This window comes from Terrapene carolina, unplaced genomic scaffold (assembly GCF_002925995.2).
Source record: "Terrapene carolina triunguis isolate 2854851 unplaced genomic scaffold, T_m_triunguis-2.0 Scaffold69, whole genome shotgun sequence".
In the NCBI taxonomy this organism is placed as follows: Eukaryota; Metazoa; Chordata; order Testudines; family Emydidae; genus Terrapene; species Terrapene triunguis.
Window position 1 is genome coordinate 57,067,191 of NW_020664420.1, and position 18,019 is coordinate 57,085,209.

Here is an 18,019-nt window from a genome sequence, read left to right on the forward strand (position 1 = left end):
CACAAGCTTAAAACGACAAATTCTCAAACAACTTTCCAAGTGCAGATGTTACATGGATAACAAAAGAAAAGACTCCAGCTCTATGAGATCTCTTGCCAGGGTCACCATTTATCATGGATTTTCTAGAACTGTTGCAGTTTTTCTGGGGCAGACCTTTAAGCACTGATTGCTGAATCATTTTACTGTCTTAAAAATTATTTCAGACTGTAAGATGTAAGCACATTGTGATGCCACACTGTAATGTTATCTGTATTGGAGTAACACCTAGAGTCTGAGGCCTTTTGTATGAAGCACTGAACAAGTATATAATACAAAGATAGTCCCTGCCTTGAAGGGTTTACAATCTAAGTACCAGACCACAGATAGCAGGTAGATAAAACAAACAGATGGCACAAGGAAATAATAGCATGAAACAAAGGCATGAAAAAGAGTACTCGCAGCAGAAACAGTTGCCTAAGCACCGCAGAACTTTTTTTGTAAGCAACATGGCAGACGAGTTTTTAAAAGGATTTGAAGAAGGATGATGAGGTGGCTTTGTGGATATCTTTGGCAAGCCCTTCTTGTGATGAAAGACAGCATGAGAGAAAGCTGAATGTTCTTGATGGAAAATTTAAAAAAATGGGACAACCAAAACTGGCATCTTTTGCAGAATGAAGGCTTGCATCAATGTCCCTATATCATCTAAGAGAAGACAGGTTGGGCAGGGTTAGGCCATGAAGGCCCTTAAAAGTAAAGACAACTAGCTTATGACTGATGCAGTGGAGAAAGGGGAGCCAGTGGAGGAAGAGAGAGAGATGCGTCATGTGGTCAAAGCAATGTCCCAGAAAAATGACTGTTGCATCATCATTTGGAACGGACGTAAGTGGGAATAGATAGGATTTGCCAAGGCCAGAGTGAAGGAGGATGCAATAATCAAGACCTGAGATGATGAGGGCCTCGATGCTGTGTGGATGAAGAGGAGAATGTTAATAATGTTATGTTAATAATTTGCTTACATTGTTGTATCATAGGATTTTTAGTGCTCTGCACAGCAACACAACAGGCTGAAATTGAATTAAAACTTTATTTTTTTGTCATGCACAACTCAAAGAAAGACAGAGAAGCTTGGACTACTTTACCTTGAATAAAACTGACAGAGTGGGGTCTGGGGAGACAGTTGAAAAAAAGACTTGGAGGGACTGAGTGAAGAGGATGGGAGAATTAAAAGGGATTAAGGTACATGAATACAGTGAAGTAAGTAGTGAATAATAAGATAATGTGAATAAGATAATGGAGCAAACAAAAATCAAATAATCAATTTGTAAGCATCTAGAAGATAATAAGCTAAGTAACAGGCAACATGGATTTGTCAATAACAAATCACGTTAAACCAACCTAACATCCTTCTTTGACAGGGTAACAAGCCTTGTGGATGGGGTAGCAACAGATGTGATATATCTTGATTTTAGTACGGCTTTTGATACCGTTCTGATACTGTATGATTGAATATGACCATTTATACCACTGTTATGCATTTGCAACAAATCTTGTACAAAGTATATCATTTAAGGTGTCAATGCAGAAGTTATGATTTGCTAAATAAGATTATCTTGTTTAAATCCATGTGAAGTTACGAATATTGGCTATGTATCCGTATCTCAAATGTGTTTGTTCCTGGGGTAACAACAACAAGGTAGCTTACATCCAGTCTCGCCATTGTGAGTGAACTAGTCAAGCTTGATGGCCCATTAAGGATACTTCACTCTAACAGTGGGCCATAGAAGAAACTCATCCTGCCCAATAAGCCTTCCTGAGGATGCCTCAGCAAGTATATGGGTAATGGCTGCCCATGTGAGTCATCAAAGCATGTAAGTATATGTGATATGCTCATGTGACTCTGGACTCCATCTTGAGCCAGTAACTTTCCAGGCATATGGCAAAGAGTGTAAAAGACTCCTGAGATATCTCCATTTTGCCTTTACTGCCCTGATTCTCTGGTGTATGGACTTACAACAAAATGGAGCATTTTAAACTATGGACTGAGGACTTTCCAATCTTTTGGAAATTACCAGGGAGACTTTACAAACTAGCAGTCTATTCCAATCATTGTACAAACATAATATAAGGACTTTGCAACTATTTGTATGTATACGATCTATTAACCATTTTTAACTACTGTCTTTTTTTCTTTTATTAATAAACCCTTAGATTTTAGTTACTAAAGGATTAGCAGCAGCATGATTATTGGGACAGATCTGAGTTATATATTTACCTGGCTATGTGGCTGACCTCTTGGGATTAGAGGACTCTATATGTAATTAAACTGATTTTAAGTAACCATTCATCATAGAGGCCAGTGTCTGGGTGCTAAGGCAATGGCTGGAATGCCCAAGGAGACTGCATCTGTGACTTCCTGTTAACCAGCATGGTGAGACAGAAGTTTACTTTTGTTACTGGAGTGGTATAATATAAGAATAGAATAACCACCAGTTTGGGGTGAGTCTGCCCTATTTCTCAGCAGTTTGTCCTGAACCTGGTATTCTCAGCTGTGACCCACTGAGGCATGCTGACAACTATCTCATCTGATGTTCTCATAAGCATACTAGAGAAATATAGCTTACACAAACCTACTATAAGGTGGGCACACAACTGACTGGAAAACTGTACTTAGAGAGTAGTTATCAATGGTTCATAATCTAGCTGGAAGAAAATATTGTGCTGGTTCCCGCAGGGATCTGTCCTGGGTCTGGTTCTAGTCAATTTCTTAATAAATGATTTGGATAATGGCACAGAAAGTATACGTGTAAAGTTTGTTGATGACACCAAGCTGGGAGGGGCTCGAGGACAGGATTGGAATAAGAAATGGTCTGAAATAAATAAGATGAAATTCAATAAGGACAAATGCAAGGTATTGCTCTTAGGAAAGAATAATCAGTTGCACAAATACCAAATGGGAAATGACTGGCTAAGGAGTATTGGAGAAAAGGATCTGGGGGCTATAGTGGATCACAAACTAAATGAGAGTCAAAAATGTAATACTGTTGCAAATAAAGCAAACATCATTCTGTGATGTATAGCAGGAGTGCTGCAAAAAACACATTAGAAGTATTTTTTTCCCCCTCTGCTCAGCATTAATAAGTCCTCAACTGGAGTAGTGTGTCCAGTTCTGGGCATCACACTTTGGGAAAGATGTGAACAAACTGGAAAAAGTCCAGAGGAGAATAAAGAAAATGATTAAAAGTCTAGAAACCATGATCTATGAGGAAAGACTGAAAAAACTGGGTTTGTTTAATCTGGAGAAGAGAAGACTGAGGAGGGCACATGATAAGTCTCAAATAGGTAAAAGAATGGTATAAAAAGGAAGGTGATAAATTTTTCTCTTAATCCATTAAGGGCAGGACAAAAAGTATGGGTTTAAATTACAAGGAAGATTTAAATTAGACATTAGGAAAAATTTCCTAACTGTAGGGGCAGGTAAGCACTGGAACAAATTACCTAAGGAGTTTGTGGAATCTCTGTCATTGGAGGTTTTAAAGAACAAAGTTAGACAAACAACTATAAGGGATAGTCTAGATAATACTTAATCCTGCTTCAGCGCAGGGGATTGGACTAGATGGCCTATCAAGGTTCTTTCCAATCCTACATTTCTGATTCTATGATACAAGCCAGTCTTCTTCAGCCAATCGTTTATTTTTATGATATTCTTACCAACTCTTGGGTACGATGTATTGTGAACACCTTGAAGACTGGGACAGTCTTCTTTTAAGCAGGTCGTCTTGTAGCCTCCTTCTTCAATCTTGGTTGCACTGCCACATGTTGGACAGAATTGGTATCGGTTATGCCATGCTAGAACAGATCTAGCCTGGGCTACTACTCCTTTAAAAGAATGCACCAAAATGATAGAGTCACATAAAATCAAATTACAAGCCTTCTAATCTTTTAAAATATATAGCACAACAAGAAAATTCTCGTAATTCAACAGGAAAATCAAACTAAAACCACAGTTTAAAATGTCTTCTTGATAATCTCATATTGTTCAAATTCCCTTATCTATTTTTCCTTGTAACTATGTTAATTTAAGGCCTGCATTGTCCTGAACCCTGTGCAGTCATTTACACTAGTGCAGGGCATAAGAATTTCAGGGTAACTGTACCTGTATTCCCCCTCCCGTGATCTCTAGATGGCACCCACTTAAGGTTTCAGCTCCCGGCAAGCACCTCTTTTGGAGGGAGACCCGTGTCTCTCTCCCTCCTGACCAGGAGTTTTAAGACTATACAGCTCCCTGCCTTAGACTACAATATCCCAAGCAAGCCAGTCTGCCTAAAAGCCAGCGCCTGTGCTTTGCTGTCTCTTCAAGTGCTATAAACAGTGTATTTATTGCCAGCAGCTACAAATTATACCAGAGATTTTTTCTAGGCAAGCACATTTATCCTTAAGGTAAAAGCATTACAGAGAAAACATAAAGAAAACACTAAACATATTAGGGAGTCACCCATCAGTCTTATAGACTTTCCAATCCTTCTGCAAGAATTGGGGCCCATCTTGGATATAAGGTCCTGTCTGTTTGCTGGTTCAGAAAGATGGTCCTGAGTTAATTTAAACTCTGTCTTTTTATATTATAAGCTCTTTCTTTGTCTGTTGGTTTCTGAAAAACCCTGTCTGAACCAGTATATGAAAGCCTTCCCCGGAGGTAGTACTTCTCTGGTGGGGTGTTTATAATTAAGTGATTCACCTTAATCGCTCCCTATTGTTTTTAGTTCCTGGTGGAGCAGTAGAACCCTCCCCACTTAGAGGTAAATTAAATCCGTGGGCCAGTGTTACATAAACCACTCATACACTTAATGCAACATGTTCCCCACAGATATTGCATACAGTTGCAATATTATTGTCTGGTTTTGCAGACATTAGTATCTTTCAACTGTGTATGCAAATTTTTACACAACCAGTTGTAGCTAGTGAAAAAATCAGGTCATGGATCTCTAATTAAAACCCCTGGAAACAACGGTATTTGCCTGTACTAGTTGGCTGTCTTTTTTTAATTCAATCTTTCTATAAAAAATGTTGCACCTTTTATGTGAGGCTCACAATACATACTTCAAACAATTAAACAACAAAACTCTGCTATGTGGAAGATATATATTATTACAGCTTATTATGGGCATCACTGAAGCACACAAATTGGGTAGGGATTTGCTGAAGATCATGCAACTAATCAGTAGGAGAGGGGCAAATAGGAGCCAATACAGGAGCCCTTCCATGGCCCTGCTCCCACTTCCCATTTGCTCTTTTCTGACTAGACAATTGCTAAAAGTTACATTTTGGACATCTTACCAGCTTCTTTTTCAGGCAACTGCAGCAGTGCAGGCATTGGAGGATGAAGAAAATAACAGTCTTCATGCCTCTGTTTAAACTGTTCAGCAAAGGTAGCATCTATGCTGAGGGCAAACCAAGCAACCAGTCCATCTTCTTCATCTTCCTTCAGAATTCCTCCATTCAGAGTAGCCAACTGAAGTTCTACTCCAAGAAAAATCAAGGTGACTTTTTCAGTCTGGCTCATGTATTCCTTTACATCCTTGTGGCATAGCCTGCAAAGCCTGACTTCAGGCTGCTGGGAACCATCTTTCCCTCCACCCAAAGTGACCAATGGGTTTAAATTTGAGAAAAGGATGTATACTGTGGCTGGATGGTTTTGTTTTGTGTTTAACCATTTAGAATCTGTTCTTTTATCACTCTTTCTATCCAGAAGTGTCCTGCTAAAATAATTTTCATACTCTATTGTATCGTTTGGCAGGAAAAAAGGCTTCTGTCCACCCTTAACATTTGCTAGTAAATTAGCTATATGCTTATATCCCCAAAATTTAGCAATGTCTAGTGCAGTCTGGCTCGATTTATTGACAATGGACCTGTCACACCTATAAACAGAAAAGAAAAACGATGGTTACCATAGTGACTGTGATTCTGTAAGAGTCTTGCTGGAACATATTCTCACTGTGAGATACATCCACACTGCCATTGAACTTTGGGGACCTTTAGAAAAGTAGTCCCAGCTGGGGCCATGTACGTATTCCTTCACAGCACTGAACATTTAGAAATGTGATGATAAAATGACCATATGTTCCCAACACCTTCATTCCCTTCTGCTCAATCCAAGTGTTGGAGTCTTAGATTCTGAGGCCAGAAGGGACCACTATGATCATTTAGTCTGACCTCCTGTATAACAGCCACAGAACTTCTTCAAAATAATTCCTATAGCATACCTTTTAGAAAAACATCCAAATATTATTTTAAAATTGCCAGGATGGAGTATCCACCATGACCCATGGTAAATTGTTCCAATAGTTAATAACCCTCATTGTTAAAAATGTACACCTTGTTTCCAGATTGAATTTGTCTAGACACTGGATCATGTTATGCCTTTCTCTGGTAGACTGAAACGCTCATTATCACATATTTATTCCCTAGGTAGGCACTCATAGACAGTAATCAAGTCACCTTGTAACTTTCTCTCTGTTAATCTAAACAGATTGAGCTGCCTGAGTCTATAAAGACAGATTTTTCTAATCCTTTAATCACTCTTGTGGCTCTTCTCTGAACCCTCTCTAATTTATCAACAACCTTCTTGAATTGGACACAGATTTCCAGCAGTGGTCACATCTATGCCCAATACAGAGGTAAAATAACTTCTCTACTCGTACTCGTGTCACAGGACAGTAGAACTCCGAGAAAATTTGTAACTACCTAATTAACTTTAATGCAATACATCATCAGAAATTAAGGGAGTCCTGGATCAAAACCCAGAAATTGCTCCAGGCCTAGAGAGAATAGATTCCCCTGCAGAAGGAGAAGAACTAAGGCAGATGGACCACATAGCCCTTTTATAGCTTTGGCTCTGAACGTTCAGTGCTGCAAGAGGGAGCTCCTGCAGCTGTAGAGGGCGATGCTTTCTAGAAGGATCCCAAAGATCAATGGTACTAAAAGGCATATTCCACAAGTGAGAATATGCAGAGGCAACAACATCAAAGAAGAATCAGGGAAATAGCCTGTTAGCAAAACATTTCTACTTTCAAGAAAATATTTTTGTTTGTAATCATTCTACTTTTCTGGCCTAATTCATTCAAAGAAGAAACATTTCAGCCTTAGTAGCATCACAATGGACTATCTTGGAAACAAGTGTGACACTTAAAAGAGGCAAAGATTGTGGAACCCTTTCTCAGAGGTCTGCAGAAAGAGCATTTTAAAATCATGCTTTGGGAGATGAGTTGATCCACAGACATATCTTTCTCTTACAGAGCTGTCCACAGAACGAAAGAGCTGGAGAAACACTGCTGTAGGGCATATATTAAACTATTCATAAAATTTTTTTAGAATACCGGATTTCAGTGCATATAATCTGTTTCACACTAGGAGGAAAAGATCACAAGCATAAATAATATGAAACCAATCCATACTCCCATACAATTTGACTTGTGAATTTTCCTTTTCCGATTAGGATTATTTGTTCATTCAGGGACAAATTCCACCCTCACATATGGACATGCAACACCAGTTCTCTCAACTGGGAGCTAAGCACATGCCCTAACAATCATATTCTATGGGGAAAATCTGATCCTCACTTTGTAAAATGCTTCAAGTTTAAAATATTTTCTTATAAACCAATTTTAAAATCACCGAGCAACAGCATGCTGTGAATTCTTATATTGAAAATAGCAATTTTGGGAAACAGAAAGTTCTGAAATACTATGATTGGGAAGTCAGGAAAAGAATGCACTTGTTTTTGTAAATACAAACCCCGGTGGATGATGGACAACAGCATCACCATAAATCACAAAAAAAAAAAAAAAATAGTAGATATTGGGTCAGATTCACCTGTATGTTTCAACTGCTTTGTGTTTCTCCATGAGCTATTTTCTGTTGGTACTGATGCTTGCTTATAACAATCAGTGGGGAATTTATAGTAAAGATTGGATTGGGAAATATTTTTTTAAACAATGTAAAACAAAATGATTTAATCTTGTAATTCTACTTCCCTGAAGCTTTCACTTTTCAAGAATCTCAGTTCTGAGTTTTAGCTCCTTAGCAAGAGATTGACAAAACTTCCCTAACTCTTAAAGTTTTTTACCCTTGAGGGTAATGGGGCAGAGTGAGAGGTAAGCCCCCTACTTATCATGTTTAGCACAAATGCTGCCCCTCTGAATATTTCAATAAACTCCTTTGACTGCATGGAAAGCAACGCTCAGAGAAAAAAAGCCAATTCAAGATGAAAACATGTGCCTCAGAAAAATGAAAATAAAAGTGGAAGAAAAAATACTTCATAGATTAGTAGACTTTAAGACCAGAAGGGGCCATTAACATCATCCAGTCTAACACACAGACCAGAGTATTTGACCCCACGAGTCCTGCCTTAAGTCCATTAATTTGTGACTGAATTTGAGCATCTTTTAGAAAGACATCCAATCTTGATTCAGACTTCAAGTGATCGAGAATATACATCCAGGGTAGTCAATTATTTTTTGTCTACCAAAGGTCCAAATTTCTTGGTCAAGGTATAGTCAAGTTCCAAACTCCAGAGAAAATAATAAAAATGATAAGTAAATATTTGAGGACTGTTCAAAAGCCTCTGGCTGTCCAGATTTTGGCCCGCGATTCACCTATTGACTACCCTAAGCTACACCCTCTAGTAATCTGTTCCAGTGGTTAATTAGTCTCACTGTTATAAATTTGCCCCTTATTTCCAGTTTTATTTTTTCTAGCTTCAATTTCCAACCATTGGATCTTGTTGTGCCTTTGTCTGTTAGATTAAAGAGCCCCATCTTCTGCCTGAGTAGGTATCTGTAGATTACGATCAAGTTGCCTCTTACCCTTCTCTTCAATAAGATAAATAGACTGATCTCCCTTGAGGCTCAATGTAAGGTGTTTTTGCATGTTTCAAATAATTCTTGTAGCCTTAAAACTCCCTTTAATTTTTCAATATCTTTTTTGTGTGGAAACAAAACTGGATACAGAATTCCAGTAGTGATCTCACCAATGTTTTATGCAGATATAATATCAACTCCTTACTCTTCATTTATACCTCCAAGGATCATATTAGTCCAGGGGTGGGCAAACTACGGCCCATAGGCTGGATCCAGCCTACGGGATTGCCAGCCCCGAGCCCCTAACCCCCTGCCTTGAGCTCCCTGCCACACCCCAACCCCCTGCCCTGAGCCCCCTCCCACAGTCCACACCCCTCCTGTACCCCTGCCCTGAGCCCCCTCCTTCACTCCACACCCCTCCTGCACCCCAATCCCCTGCCCTGAGCCCCCTGCCACACCCCGCACCTCTCCTGCACCCCAACCCCCTGCCCTGAGCCCCTTCCTGCACACCGCACCCCATCCCACACCCTGCACTCAATCCCACACCCCAGCCCTACATTCATGGCCCTACATGCAATTTCCCCACCCAGATGTGGCCCTCAGGCCAAAAAGTTTGCCCACCCCTGTATTAGTCCCTCTAGACATAGCATCACACTAGGAGCTCGTATTCAATTCATTATCTAACAAGACTCTAAGTCCTTTTCAGAATCACTGCTTTCCAGAATACAGTCCCATATCCTGTAAATATGATTTTCATTCTTTGTGACTTGATGTGATCTTGCATTTGGCTACATTAAAACACACTGTTTGTGCCCATCTGATCAATCAATCAATCCAGATTGCTCAGTATTAGTGAACTTGCCTGTCATTTTTTACCTCAAAGAAGGTATCCTGCAAATTCTAAGGCAGGTATAAGGTTTCCCACCACCTGAGGTAATCCAGTAGTAGGAGAGGGTCACAGTCCATGATGGGCAACGAGGGTGTAATGAGTTAAAAAAAGATGTGGACTGACCACCACTGAGTTTGGCCAATTTGTGGCTGCCAAAATGGTCCCTTGGGACTGTGGATAGCTTTGTGCAAATTATAGAAGCCATCATATGACTTATTTAGCCAGGGACTGGATCAGGTATGGTTGGTTCCAGGAATGGGGGAACAAAAAGGTGACAAAGTCAATTTTGCTTCTCTCTGCTCTGACGCAAAGCACAGCTCAATTGCATTAGAAAATCTGTCCCTTATTCAGGCTTTAGTTGTGAGGGTTTTATACTTCATAGCATTCCAGTCCAGCTTTGTGTTGGATTTACAACAGTATGCCTGGGGTGTCCAAACAAGAGCTTTGAGGCAATCTTTATGTTCCTTCAATGCTCACAATGTTAGCAGCTATATCTAGCAGTACTGTGGTTGACTTCAAAGCAGACAACTCAACATACACGGTAGTCAGTCTTTGACATTGGTTTGCATTGACATTGCTGTCATGGTATGAAGATACTACGTGGTTTTCCTCTCTCCTTAGAAGCCACACTTAGAAGTAAGGCAGTGGTGCACGGAGGGAAGAGTTGAACCAGCTGAGAAATAAGTGCCATGTGACAAAACAAAGAAATTCAGCATTAAATAGTATTAAGATCCTCTAATAAAAGGTGTGGCACAGTGGTGCCCTAACTCAGTTGCCAGTGAGAACAGTCCTAGCCCTGAAGTACTAAGAAATACAAGTAAAAGAAAATACCATAGAAGTACTGAGGTACTAGTCACTAACTGTGCCAAGAAAAGCACAGAAACAAAACTGTTTGCACTACAATACAAAGGCAAGTGCTGGATTAAGGTTAAGGCTTTGAGGAAAAAATAACTGGAATATTTAGATTTATTAAATTTAACATATTCAACTTATACATGCAAGGGGAGGTGTGCAATGGCCAGTTTAGGGCATGGCTCATGCTTTCCCTGTTACCACTACTCTCAGGAATGAAAATAACCTTAAGCGATAGGAGAGTTCCACCAGTTTGGCATGAGGAACTGAGTGAGACCCCAACACAGGAGGTAACTTCAGAGAAGAAAGATGTTCATATGGATCTGTATATAGTGGTCATTCACAGACATTGATCAATGGGGCAGGAAGGACATAATTAGATCCTAAGTAAAAGATCCTCTAACTTTCTTACCCTTTTTCAAGAAGAATTTGTACAATCTCAAAGTGTCCATTTCTGGCAGCATACATCAAGGCTGTCCAACCATTCTCAGCAGCTTCATTGATAAGGGATGGACAATGATTGCATAGCGCTGTCAATCTGATCTTGTCTCCAGTAGCAGCAAAACTGTGCAGCTGAGAAATCATTTGGTGTGTGGGGTTCCTTTCAGTGTTTGTCATTGTCTCAGCTATGTTAAAAAAAACAGAAATATGTCTGAACAAAATTTGGATTTTATATTATTTAAAAAAGAAAGGATAAAGAAAAAATATAACTTGTAGAACAACAAAACTCACCCACAATTATCACCAGGAAAAATGATACAATCGTAACAATGTCATGTGTAGTGTGAAATTTAAGAAAATCAATTAAATTCAATGTTGATAAATGTCAAGTAATGTACACTAGAAAATATATTCCAAACATACAAAATAATGGGGCCCAAATTAGCTGTTACAGCTGAAGAAAGAGATCTTGGAGTCATTGTGGATAATTCTCCGAAAACCTCTGCTCAACATGCAGCAGCAAGTCAAAAAAGCTAACAGAATGTTAAGAACCATTAAGAAAGGGATAGATAATAGAGTAAATATCATAACACCACTATATAAATCCATGGTACGCCCACACTTTGAATACTGCATAAGTTCTGGTTGCCTCATTTCAAAAAAGATATATTAGTATTGGAAAATATACACAGAAGGGCAACAAAAATGATCGGGGGGTATGCAATAGCTTCCATTTGAGGCGAGATTAACAAGACTGGACCTGTTCATTTTAGAAGAGATGACTAAGTGGGGATATGATAGAGGTCTATAAAATTCTGAATGGTGTGGAGACAGTGAATATGGAAGTGTTATTTACTCCTTCATATAACACAAGAACTAAGGGTAACCCAATGAAATTAATAGGCAGCACGTTTAAAACAAACATAAAGAAGTACTTCTTCATACAACCCAGTCAACCTGTGGAGCTCACTGCCAGGGGATGTTGTGAAGGCCAAAAGTATAACTAGTTAAAAAAAGAATTAGGTAAGGAGGAGGACAGATCCATCAACAGCTATTATCCATGATGGTCAGGTCAGGGATGCAACCTCATGCTCTGGGTGTCCCTAAGCCTCTGACTGCCAGAAGTTAGGACTGGATGACATGGGATGGATCACTTGATAAATTGCCCTGTTCTACTCATACCCTCTGAAGCATCTGGCACCGGCCACTGTTGAAAGACAGGATACTGTGCTAGATTGACCACTGGTCTGACCAAGTACGGCCATTATTTTCTAATGAAATTGTCATCACCAAGCAAGTTTCTTTATATCAAAACTCACATGACAAAATATCTTTCCTTACACATTTTCCTCCACGAAAGAAAACTAACTTTACGAGAGGCTTGAAGATACAGTGAATTGAAGGTAAACAAAGGTGCTCAAGTAACAACAGACACCATCAAATACTTCTTAACTGTCTTGGAAGCTGAGACAGAAGACACAGTACTGAAGGGCCCCAGCCAGGAGTGACACCCCTGCTGGCACCACAGTCCCAGCAGCTGAGGTGGGAGGAGAGTTGGCTGTGGACTCGACCCCCTTACCCCCACAATCAGGCTATGAATGTCTGGCGTGGCCAAAGGAGCTGGCCCATGCAGCCAGGGCTGCGGACAGCTCTGCTGGCGGGGGAAGCAGGGCAGTTTGAGGTGGAGGGGGTATCCCAGGAGCCATACAGGAAGTGGGGGAAATGAGGGAGGGGTCTGGGGACTCACGTGCACGGATGGTCATGGAAATGGAACCATTTCACTCAGAGGTGGTCCCCTTTATTTAGATGGTCAGAAAGACACACTGACAGGTCAGTTTGGAAGCTTGCACAATCATTGCCTCGTTCTGAATATGCAGGACTTTCAAAGCACTAAATAGCTAATCCAGCAACTCTCACCAGTACTAAATTTATTATATATATAGTTTTATAGCCCCAAGAAAAAAAATAAAGTTTCAGCCTCAGATTTACCAATAAGGAATCTAGATTCTCTATATGTTAAATGAAAACAATAAAGTTTAGAATTGCGTGTGGTCTCTAGTGTATATATATATGAAAATATATTTTAAGAAATACTTTAATTGCCATGTTAAAAGGCTCAACTCAATGACAGGCCACAGAGGATGCATCCTCCTGGATACCAATTGTGAAGTATAATGGAATAATACTAATAGGTTTAGCAGATAAAATAAAAAAAGAACAAGTTAAAAATCACTTAGAAAAGTTAGATGCCTGCAAGTCACCAGGGCCTGATGAAATGCATCCTAGAATACTCAAGGAGCTAATAGAGGATGTATCTGAGCCTCTAGCTATTTTATCTTTGGAAAATCATGGGAGATGGGAGAGATTCCAGACGACTGGAAAAGGGCAAATATAGTGCCCATCTATAAAAAGGGAAATAAAAACAACCCAGGAAACTACAGACCAGTTAGTTTAACTTCTGTGCCAGGGAAGATAATGGAGCAAGTAATTAAGGAAATCATCTGCAAACACTTGGAAGGTGGTAAGGTGATAGGGAACAGCCAGCATGGATTTGTAAAGAACAAATCGTGTCAAACCAATCTGATAGCTTTCTTTGATAGGATAACAAGTCTTGTGGATAAGGGAGAAGCTGTGGATGTGGTATACCTAGACTTTAGTAAGGTATTTGATACAGTCTCGCATGATATTCTTATCGATAAACTAGGCAAATACAATTTAGATGGGGCTACTATAAGGTGGGTGCATAACTGGCTGGATAACCGTACTCAGAGAGTTGTTATTAATAGTTCCCAATCCTGCTGGAAAGGCATAACAAGTGGGGTTCCGCAGGGGTCTGTTTTGGGACAGGCTCTGTTCAATATCTTCATTAACGACTTAGATATTGGCATAGAAAGTATGCTTATTACATTTGCAGATGATACCAAACTAGGAGGGATTGCAACTGCTTTGGAGGACAGGGTCATAATTCAAAATGATCTGGACAAATTGGAGAAATGGTCTGAGGTAAACAGGATGAAGTTTAACAAAGACAAATGCAAAGTGCTCCACTTAGGAAGGAAAAATCAGTTTCACACATACAGAATGGGAATAGACTGTCTAGGAAGGAGTACGGCAGAAATGGATCTAGGGGTTATAGTGGACCACAAGCTAAATATGAGTCAACAGTGTGATGCTGTTGCAAAAAAAGCAAACATGATTCTGGGATGTATTAACAGGTATGTTGTGAGCAAGACACGAGAAGTCATTCTTCCGCTTTACTCTGCGCTGGTTAGGTCTCAACTGGAGTATTGTGTCCAGTTCTGGGCACCGCATTTCAAGAAAGATGTGGAGAAATTGGAGAGGGTCCAGAGAAGAGCAACAAAAATGATTAAAGGTCTTGAGAACATGACCTGTGAAGGAAGGCTGAAAGAATTGGGTTTGTTTAGTTTGGAAAAGAGAAGACTGAGAGGGGACATGATAGCAGTTTTCAGGTATCTAAAAGGGTGTCATAAGGAGGAGGGAGAAAACTTGTTCACCTTAGCCTCTAAGGATAGAACAAGAAGCAATGGGCTTAAACTGCAGCAAGGGAGGTTTAGGTTGGACATTAGGAAAAAGTTCCTAACTTTCAGGGTGGTTAAACACTGGAATAAATTGCCTAGGGAGAGTGTGGAATCTCCATCTCTGGAGATATTTAAGAGTAGGTTAGATAAATGTCTATCAGGGATGGTCTAGACAGTATTTGGTCCTGCCATGAGGGCAGGGGACTGGACTCGATGACCTCTCGAGATCCCTTCCAGTCCTAGAATCTATGAATCTATAAAAATAAACCACCCTGGACCAAGGCTTAGAATCAAAGGACTGGAAGGGACCTCACGAGGTCATCAAGTCCAGTCCGCTTCACAAACTGTGATGCTTACTAATTTCATTTTGCTAGTGTGCCACACAATATGAAAAAAAAAAAAAAAAAAAGAATACTCTCAGAAAAAATATACTTGAGATAAACTTTTTACCAAGTCTAAAAAATATATTTCAAAAACATTAAAGATGGAAATATTGACACGTACTTTTTCAGGAAAGAGAACAACATCAAAATTGTGTATTGTGATCAATCTATGTGGTTTCTTAAAAATATTTCTGGGCACGTTTCTATAAAAACAATGTCTATTAAACTGTACATTTCTCCCATTTTCACACCTTGCCAGCCACGTTGTACAGGCCAACGACATGGGAATAGAAGGTGCTAAACCCCCCAACCTTACTCTTAAAGAAGGAAGACAGGACTTGGGCTTCCTTCCATGAGGGATGGACAGAGCAGGTTGAGAACCACAGGGATAGAGTATCAGGGGGTAGCCGTGTTAGTCTGTATCTACAAAAACAACAAGGAGTCTGGTGGCACCATTTCCACCCCACCATCAACCTCAGCCTGGACCAGTCCACACAAGAGATCCACTTCCTGGACACTACAGTGCAAATAAGTGATGGTCACATAAACACCACCCTATACCGGAAACCTACTGACCGCTATACGTACCTACATGCCTCCCGCTTCCATCCAAGACACATCACACGATCCATTGTCTACAGCCAAGCCCTAAGATACAACCGAATTTGCTCCAACCCCTCAGACAGAGACAAACACCTACAAGATCTTTATCAAGCATTCGTAAAACTACAATACCCACCTGGGGAAGGGAGGAAACAGATTGACAGAGCAAGACAGGTACCCAGAAATCACCTACTACAGGACAGGCCCAACAAGGACAATAATGGAACACCACTGGCCATCACATACAGCCCCCAGCTAAAACCTCTCCAGCGCATTATCCACGATCTACAACCTATCCTGGAAAATGATCCCTCACTCTCACAGACCTTGGGTGGCAGGCCAGTCCTCACTTACAGACAACCCCCCAACCTGAAGCAAATACTCACCAGCAACTACACACCACACCACAGAAACACCAACCCAGGAACCAATTCCTGTAGCAAACCTCGTTGCCTACTCTGTCCCCATATCTACTCTGGCGACACCATCAGAGGACCCAACCACATCAGCCACACCATCAAGGGCTCATTCACCTGCACATCCACTAATGTTATATATGCCATCATGTGCCAGCAATGCCCCTCTGCCATGTATATTGGCCAAACCGGACAGTCCCTTCGCAAAAGAATAAATGGACACAAATCGGATATCAGGAATGGTAACATACATAAGCCAGTAAGTGAACACTTCAATCTCCCTGGTCATTCTACTACAGATTTAAAAGTCACTATCATTGAACAAAAAAACTTCAAAAACAAACTTCAAAGAGAAACAGCAGAACTAAAATTCATTTGCAAATTTAACACCATTAGTCTGGGCTTGAATAGGGACTGGGAGTGGCTGGCTCATTACAGAAGCAGCTTTTCCTCTCCTGGAATTGACACCTCCTCATCTATTATTGGGAGTGGACTACATCCACCCTGATTGAATTGGCCCTGTCAACACTGGTTCTCCATTTGCGAAGTAACTCCCTGCTCTCCATGTGTCAGTATATAATGCCCGCCTCTGTAACTTTCACTCTATACATCTGAAGAAGTGAGGTTTTTACCCACGAAAGCTTATGCCCAAATAAATCTGTTAGTCTTTAAGGTGCCACCAGACTCCTTGTTGTTTTTACGGGGATAGAGTCTGTCCTGGTCTTTTTAAGGCTGCTCTGGACAGATGACAGCCGCACCTCGCTGGCACCTGCGTGACAACCGGTTTTTCAACAGGGCAGGAAAACCCACGTGCCCGCGCTGCACCAGCCAGGTTTCCGTTAGGCAGTTTCTGGTCTGATAACCGCTAAGGTGGAACCGTCCAGCTACGAGCCCCCAGGAGCCTGAGGAAGGGCCGCACTGCTGACAGGCGAGCGGCGGCTCATATGAAGGCGGGGCTGGGACGATGGGAGCCTCAGTCCCCCCCAGCACGGGCGGGAGGGCAGAGGGGCCGGTTCGGGGCGCTGGACAAACCCCGCTCCCCGGGGCGCTGCCGTTACCGTTATGGAGGAGGCGGCCGCAGGCGGAAGAGAAACAAATCTCACCACCATCCGCTTCCGGTCGGGCAGAACAGAAGCTCCCGTACTTCCGGCGGCTCGCGCGCTGCATTCTGGGAACCGCAGTTGGCCCCGCGCGCCCGGTTGCCCAGCGGCGGCAGGCCCCGGGTCCGTTTCAGTCGCAGCTCGGGCGCCCCGAGCTTGGTTAGTGCAGGGCCCGGGTGCGGAAGCCAGGCTGCCCCGAGCCCGGTCCTCCCATGTGCCCTGCCAGCTGGCGAGAACACGCCGGCCGGGTGTCCATAGCGCCTGGCTCAACCCACGGGCTCAGCTCTGGGCCTTGCTCCTCCCGCACTAGCAGGTGCTGGGCACCGGGGTCCTGGGTCCGCACAGGGACTTAGAGGTTGCAACACTGAGCATTATGCTTAGAAAACATCAGAGGAACAGCCCTGTTAGCTGCAAAGCCTGAGTTGGGAGCCTCGGCTCCCCCCATACAATGAATGGGGAGAGCTGGGCACCTAATTATTAGGGTTGCCAATTTTGTTTGGATGTATTCCTGGAGATTTAACCATGTGACATAATCTTTAATTCCTGGAGGGTTGGCAACCCTACTAAGAATGGGATTAACAGAAACCAGTATGCTACGTGTGGAGCTGCCTCAACTAGCCAATGGGAGATGCTGACGAGAGGGGTGCGTAACAAGCCCTTCCTCTTGCACTGAGCTAGGCACCTAAGTTGCAGCTGGCAGGAGGTGCTTGTCTCTGCTAGTCACCCACAGACTGGGAACCCTTCTATTGAAGCCAGATGATTTAGGCACCTAAGGCATTTCTTGTGAGAATGAGATGCTTGCCTTGCTCCACACAAAATGGCTAGAGGCGTGAGGAGGTGATGCTGCTGCCCACCTTATAACTTTTAGACTAGTGATTAGAGCACTCCCCAGGGACCTGGGAGACCAGGTCAATTCTCCCTTGTCTTATGAGAAGAAAATAGGTAGGAAACTCCTTTTCTAATCC

The 18,019-nt window shown here is 41.7% G+C and overlaps 1 protein-coding gene across 5 annotated transcripts in view; it reads right to left on the reverse strand.

Annotated features, from left to right (window-relative positions):
* The window catches only part of NUDT12 (nudix hydrolase 12), a 40,054-nt gene extending 22,993 nt beyond the window's left edge, over positions 1-17,061 (reverse strand). For 4 of the 5 annotated variants that reach the window (XR_002907902.1, XM_024196608.2, XM_024196609.2 and 1 more), the window contains exons 1-4: positions 17,013-17,061; positions 10,985-11,198; positions 5,311-5,891; positions 3,688-3,855 (exon numbers count right to left, since the gene is read on the reverse strand). Coding sequence is in view for 4 of the 5 variants with exons in the window: in XM_024196608.2 (XP_024052376.1) it covers positions 3,688-3,855; positions 5,311-5,891; positions 10,985-11,190 (955 nt within the window). In the remaining variant the exon portion in view is untranslated. Of the gene's footprint in view, positions 1-3,687; positions 3,856-5,310; positions 5,892-10,984; positions 11,199-16,764; positions 16,825-17,012 lie in introns of those variants that run through there. The other variant, XM_024196606.2, reaches the window with a different exon arrangement.
* Positions 17,062-18,019: the final 958 nt, after the last annotated feature.